This window comes from Octopus bimaculoides, chromosome 4 (assembly GCF_046866305.1).
Source record: "Octopus bimaculoides isolate indiv1 chromosome 4, ASM4686630v1, whole genome shotgun sequence".
Classification (NCBI taxonomy): Eukaryota; Metazoa; Mollusca; class Cephalopoda; order Octopoda; family Octopodidae; genus Octopus; species Octopus bimaculoides.
The window spans coordinates 24229881-24237380 of NC_142931.1; the positions used below are offsets into that span (position 1 = coordinate 24229881).

The 7500-nt window shown below is 37.3% G+C and overlaps 1 protein-coding gene across 1 annotated transcript in view; it reads right to left on the reverse strand.

Moving 5' to 3' along the window:
- Positions 1–7500, reverse strand: part of LOC106883050 (histamine H2 receptor-like) — a 64152-nt gene that overhangs the window by 1115 nt on the left and 55537 nt on the right. Inside the window, exon 2 of the mRNA XM_014933926.3 lies at positions 1–374. This exon is cut by the window's left edge and continues 1115 nt beyond it. Within this exon, the coding sequence (XP_014789412.1) occupies positions 1–374 (374 nt within the window). The remainder of the gene's footprint in view (positions 375–7500) is intronic.

The following is a 7500-nucleotide window of genomic DNA, read 5'->3' on the forward strand; positions in this document are numbered from 1 at the left end:
AAGAGGCACAGTGCAGAAACAACGAAGACTGTTGGTTCCAGTGTAGACCAGATCTCGCACCATATTCGTGAGAGCTTCCATTCAGAAAATGCTTGGTATCCGTGAAATGGATTAATTAGAACACCTTGCAGGAGATCAATTGTGGCATTGTTGGCAATTAGAATTTGTATTGTTGTTAATTTAGTTTTGGTGCATTGCAAGAGAATTGCTAGTAACAGCAAACCATTGAAAAGAACTACGCATCCAGCCAAGATGAATGACCCAACGGCTTCGGCTAAATTGACTGTAACTTCGGTTTCCTCTACTTGGTAATCGAGAGTCCAGTTGAAATCGATTGGTACATCCCAGTCAATCTCGAAGTAGTCTGGTCTCATCTGAAGAGAAAAAAAAGGATGTGTTACTTAAACTTGTAAACCATGTTACATACATACATACAAACGTACATACATATAAACATACATAAATACATATTTTTGTCAAAAATATTGTTTTCTACTCCAAGTACAAGGCCCGAAATTTTTGGGGAGAGGGCCAGTCGATTAGATCGACCCAGTACGCAACTGGTACTTAATTTATCGACCCCGAAAGGATGAAAAGCAAAGTCGACCTCGGCGGAAACTGGACTCAGAACATAAAAACAGACGAAATACCGCTAAGCATTTCGTCCGGCGTGCTAAAGTGTCTGCCAGCTCACCGCCTTTTTTGTCAAAAAATATTAAACAATGTAAGAAACTCTGTGTTTGTGTGTGTGTGTGTCTGTCTGTCTGTCTGTTGGCGTATGTATGCATGTATGTATATGTTCATATACTTTGGAAATTAACACTGGCTTTAATTCTAATTAAAAAAAAAAGATAGCGGATGTTTATAACGATTGAAAATGCATTCATTAATTTAATCTTCCCAATCGCAAACACATTCTTTGTTGGTAGATGTGTACAGCAGATCTGTTGAATGTAACCAACTAAATAACTGTTACTTATTTTATGAATCTCTGGAAAAATGAGAACAATGTTGACTGCGTCGGAGTTTGAACTCAAAAGCTGGTGGGGCCTAGCTACATATTATCAGACTCCAAATCAGGTGTTCTATCTTTCCTACCAATCTCACTGCCCTTTACTAAAGCTGTCACTCGCAAGCAAGTATGACCTGACAACATATACCATGCTTTCACTAATTGTTTTAGGGGCCTATGTTGTCGCGAGCAGACATAAACACCTTCTCAGCTCTCCAATTGGCCGCAGAGCAACGCACACCAACAAGAAAACGTAAGTATAGGCGCATTCGTTGTTAGTATAAAACACAAACAAACAAAACCATATTACAAACAAATAAATAATAAATGATTTATTATAATTAAAGGAGAAGGTATTCCCCGAAGTCGCAATACAAAAAATTAGTGCAATTGATGCGGGGGTAGCTCTAACTGAAGAGATGCAACCAGATCGAAACACCGGTCTCCTAAAGTTCCCCAACATCAATGAATCGAGTGCATTGCCAACACGCATCGTCTGAAAGATGAAGGTGTTCTATGAAGACAAAATACAAATGGTGTTAAATTATTCACGTCCAAATCTACTGGAACGAAATAAGAATGATTCTGTGCGTCATTGTTTCGATTCTCACAATTCCAGAGAGTAAAAAAGAGGGTGGAGACTTCAGATCTTTAGAAATGGTGATGTTTATGCCATTAGCGACGTTATGAAAATGGATTTGTCATAAGTGAGAACCGAAACAGTATCGTAAGCTCGGTCTCGGTTCAATACAACGAATCTAGAAAAACAACAAATGATTTTCTTCGGCAGCAAATAGAATTAGTTTAATGAGGGAAGTGTTAAAATCGATAATGTAGTAAATATTTTAAAAATCTCAAAAAGACAATATTAGTCAATGCACGGGGAATAACTCCGAGCATGTTTCGGTCTTATAAGACCTACTCAGGAAGTCATAAGAATGAAGTGATAAGAAAAATATTAAGTAAATGCTGTACATGAGTAGTTGTAAAAAGTAGTTTATTTTAGAGAATGAATTATTAGAGAAATTACCCAGGGACGTCATCTGCATAAAAAAGCCACAACTTTTGTCTATATAGATTCAATCGCAATATCATACGAAAAACTGTTTTATCCTAACTGGAAAATTGAATAATCGTTAAAGAGAGTATTTGAAACTTAGCATAGTATCAAAGTTTTTTTACAGACTGGGCCAAAAATACAGCCCCACGATGAACTGAGCTACACTCACTATACAATTAAATATTGTGGCTACTGTTGTTTAGCATTAGATCGGCTCTGGACGAGCAGAGCTCTGATCAAGGACAGTCCAACCCTGACCGTTTCGTTCTTTAAGGGATAAATAGAACCACTTTATGTAATATTTAATATGTCGTCGGATGTGATTTGAGAGAATTAGCTGCTGTTTCTAGCAGGTGTAGCGATCACTTAGATGTTTTCATTCATTGGCTAGTACCATGTCATATGATGTCTATGTAGGATAACGTAACTAGTGCAGTCTAATTGTTCTTATTTTCTTACTTCAGTCTCTGAGAGATACACGTGTTAAACCTTTTAATATCATGTTTGACTATTCTTCTCAAGTTTCCTCCGAAGTTCCCACCTCACCACCTCTTTCAAAGCAACCGCTACTACAACACCTCAGCAGTAGTAGCAACAAGAATAACAACAACAACAACAAGAAATATAAAGGAAAAAGAAAAAAAACAACAAAGAGCATTACTACAGCTGTCTCCACCACCACCGCCACCACCACTACCACAATGGTACCCAGCAGGCGTTTAGATCTAGGTCAGGATGGGAAGGTTCATCGACTGCTCTACCGAGTCCTAGTGACCCAGTGACCCAACTGTAGCCGGCGAATCAGCATCATCATCGCCAACCTCATCATCAGCATCATCATCGTCGTCGTCGTCATCGTTTCGTCGTCAATATCGTAGTCACCATTGTAGTCGTCGTCGTTGTCATCATCATCATCGTCATCGTCATCATCATCACTCTCATCATCATTATCATTATCATTAACATCTGAGTTTCTTTTGGGGTTTCTATGGTAACAGTAGTTTAATGAACTCTGTATGACCGCCGCCAACACTAATAATATTCCAGACTTCAATAATAATAATTGTTTTTTCTTTCTTTCATTATTATTACTATTATTATTATTATCATGACGTTTGGTGTTTGTGCGGGAGAAGGAATAAGGAGGTTGTGGCGTTCTTGTCATTCCAAGAAGTACCAGTAGCCAAATTGAAGCAATGTGACATTTATCCTGATTTAATACCAGAGATCAAGAACTCTGTTTGTAAGAAGCTTACTCTTTGGCGCTTACCTTCAGAAATTATTAAACTGATTTCCAGCTTTCGCTGACTATAAGGTGTTTAGATGATAGAAACGATCGAGGTCCAATAGTTTAACTAATTATATTGGTGAGGAAAGGTTAAGGTTAACATGACAGAGATTGGCTCGGAAAGTAGAGTGACAATTCTCTACATAAAATATATTGATATCAACTTAACTATTGCTTTTCATGTCGATGTGATTCCTAAGTTATTTAATCTTTAAGCAGTTTGTATTTCACAACGCTAACAAGTGTATATTTTTTGTATATAATTAACCTTTCATCATTACGTCGGCGTAGGAGTGGCTGTGTGGTAAGTAGCTTGCTTACGAACCACATGGTTCCGGGTTCAGTCCTACTGCGTGGCACCTTGGCCAAGTGTCTTCTACTATAGCCTCGGGCCGACCAAAGCCTTGTGAGTGGATTTGGTAGACGGAAACTGAAAGAAGCCCGTCGTATATATGTATGTATATATATGTGTGTGTGTGTGTATGTTGTGTGTTTATGTTTGTCCCCCCAACATCACTTGACAACCGATGCTGGTGTGTTTACGTCCCCATACACTAGCGGTTCGGCAAAATAGACCGATAGAATAAGTATTGGGCTTATAAAAAATAAGTCCTGGAGTCGATTTGCTCGACTAAAGGCGGTGCTCCAGCATAGCCACAGTCAAATGACTGAAACAAGTAAAGAAAGAATAAAAAATTGCTGTGAAATCTATGCTTCGATGATGAGGTCATGATAAAATAGGAAGAGGCCCAGAGTTGTCTCCCACACTTGCAGAAATAATCAAATTTATATTACTCATTGATTAATAGTGTCTCTTTTTCCCCCTCACCGCATAATTATTTCTAATTATTCACCCGGTTTAACTCAACAAACAGACACCTTTTATATCTTTAATGAAGCCCACTCAGTCGAAAACATTCGGAACAGGTCTCTGGGTTTAAGATACCCCCACCTCTCTAGTCTCGATGGCTCTGTAAAGGGTCATCGGCTGCCTTTCTTATTGACAAAGATAAAATCTTATCTAAATACGGAAAACTTTTTAGTTGGTGATCTACTGTTTCTGCCACTTTATCGCTCTACCAACTCTGTCACCAAACGCAGTCATACGATGACGATGATAATGATGACGACGACGACGACGACGATGACGACGACGACGACAATGATGATGATTGTTTCAAATTTTAACACAAGGATAGCAATTTTAAGGGGAGGTGGTTAGTTGATCGCACTAACCTCAGTTCTTGTCTGGTACTTTATTTCATTGACTCTGAAAGGATGGAAAACAATGTTGACTTCGATGGGATCTGAACTCAGAATGTAAAGAACCGTGACTAAAGACTATAAGAAATATTAATCATTATAATTTCTTTTATTTGTCACAATTTGGGAAGACGAGAGAAACTACGGAGACAAATTATAAAGCAATGATGATTTTCACGGACAATAGGGGGAAATGGGCACGACACACAACAGTATTATTATTGTTAATAATAACGACACTCTTTCGTACCTTGTACATATAAAATAGTGCACAAAGTGGAACAAATTGTGCTGAAGGAAAGTGGAAAGCGAACAAATTGTCGTTAATTTTCGGATATAATCGGCATTGTGTAAAATACGTTTGATCTATTTTACTTTATTTCTAAATTTTGTTTTAGTAAACTGAAATATAGCATTACACTCACAAATATGTGTGCGAGTGTGAATGTGAGTGTATATGTATACGTGGATCAGTGGGTGTGTCTAATGCATGGGGTATTACAATGTTGTTTACTTATTATATTTCCGTTTATTCATTTAAAAAAAATAAATTGAAACACAATTTACACAATACTGATTCTCGCCAAAAATCAACGATTGTTTGCTTATCGTTCATTTTTCTTCAGTGCAGTTTGTTCAACTTTGTCCATTACCTTAAATGTACGAAGTTTGAAAGATCGCCTTAAAAATAGCTTCAAAGAAGGTCAGCAAATTTAAAGGATAAGATAAGCAATTTTATTGATCCCAGTGCTCAACTGGTATTTATTTTGTCGACGACCACGAAGATGTGAAAGGCAAAGTGGACCTCAGCGGAACGGAAGAACTCAGAGCTGGAGGAAATACCGCTTACCATTGTCCGACGCGCTAACAGTTCTGCCAGCTTGTCACCTTAATCATTATAAAACATTGCAGATATTCTTACATAATCGATACCTGACACGGTAACACTAATAATGTGTATTCTATATAATTACCATCCGTCCAGTTAATGTAACGATCCAGACGGCTCATAAGCAACACATTCACCACTCGACACAAAAGCACATGACAAACCTTTTCAAAATAAATACGAAACAATTCTCTCAACAAAATAATACAAATGACTCCAGAACCAAAAGGAAACACCATTTACTCTAAGAGATATTGAGCGGTATATTGATATAGTCCAACATTCCCAAAGAGACAATATTGCACATCGCCTCGGCAACACGGAGATTGATCTGGTAGTAAAGTGGAAACTCGCGTAAAAGTTTTGAAAACATGATGATCATGATGATGATTATTATTACTATTACTATTATTATTATTATTATTATTATTATTAGTAGTAGTAGTAGTAGTAGTAGTAGTAGTAGCAGTAGTAGTAGTAGTAGTAGTAGTAGTAGTAGTAGTTGTTGTTGTAGTTATCCTTTCTACTGTAGGTACAAAGCCTGAAAGATTTTTTTAGGGAAAGGGACGAGACGATTACACAGATCCCAGTGCTGAATTGGTACTTATTTCATCGACTCCAACAGAATGAATGACAAAGTCGACTCCAGCGGAATTTGAACTTAGAACATAGTGACGGACGAAATGCTGCGAAGCATTTTGTCCGGTGAACTAACGATCCTGTCGGCTCAATCAGTAACATAGGTACAAGGTCGCATATTTGGAATAAAAGGTTAATGATAGTACTTGACCGGAACTTAATCGGTTTTGGAAGGATAAAATGTAAAATCTGACATTGGAAGCTGAAATCATAACCTAAAAAGGAATTTTAAAAAAATAACTAATTAAATATATAAAAAAATAGCAAATGGAAATTACTCAAATGTGGTAAAAGCATGAGTTTAGATTAATAAGTTAAGGGATGTGTGCACAATGGCGCTCACTCCGTAATGATTATTTATTTGAATTGTTTTAGTTGGAGGAAAAAGCTTGACCTTATGAATGAATTTAGTAGACGGAAAACTGTCGATACACACACATACACGCGCGCACGTATATTAGTTATTTATGTCCCCCGTCATCTAGTGGTTAAGGCACCGACAGAATAAGCCCCAGATTTGCAAAATAATTATTAGGGTCCATTTGATCGACACAAAACTCTTCAAAGCGGTGCCCCAGTATGACTGCAGTCCAATGATAGAAACAAATAAAGAACTATGACAGTGCTGGTTTCTTGTTAACATGACTCTTAAAGTAAAAAAGGTATTAACATCTATGTTCAACTGATATAAAGTGGATAGAGTTAATATTCCGAGGTAAAATACTTCTTTCCAGTCCCATTTTATACTGGGCTATAATGTTTGTATATCTTTTTGGCAATAATAATAAAACACACATACACCAATTGACTGTCTCTCATTCTACATGGGGGGTTTTCTAGCTTTAAGATTGCTCTCGACAGAAAAGACAAATTTTAGTCCTGAAACAAGCTCTGAGATGTTAACACTTATATGATCCCAAAGTTTGATAACTGTGGGGAACCAATGCATGAAAACACGAAACACAGTTTCGTGCACTCCAATGCATCTTTGCAGCCCTAGTTGGTCGACTTTCAAGAGATACTTAAGAATGTATTTGCTTTTCTTTGTGTAGATTTAAACACAGAAACAGTAGGGATACAACACAGTTTGAACTAAAAATACCCCAAAGCAATAACGTTACATCCCTTCTTACTGCGTCACTCTGGCTGTCCTAATCTCACTTAAACAGAAGGCCAAAAAATTTAGTAGGAAAGTGGGGATAGTATTCGGTAATGTTGTCAAGAGCATTAGGATAGTGGAGTCAAACGGTCAGAATTAATTCTCGCACTTAGCTTTTTGAATCATATGTTATTCTACAACAATGTTTTATTTTCCCAAAGCTCGGAATGTTTTTTTTTAACATTACCAG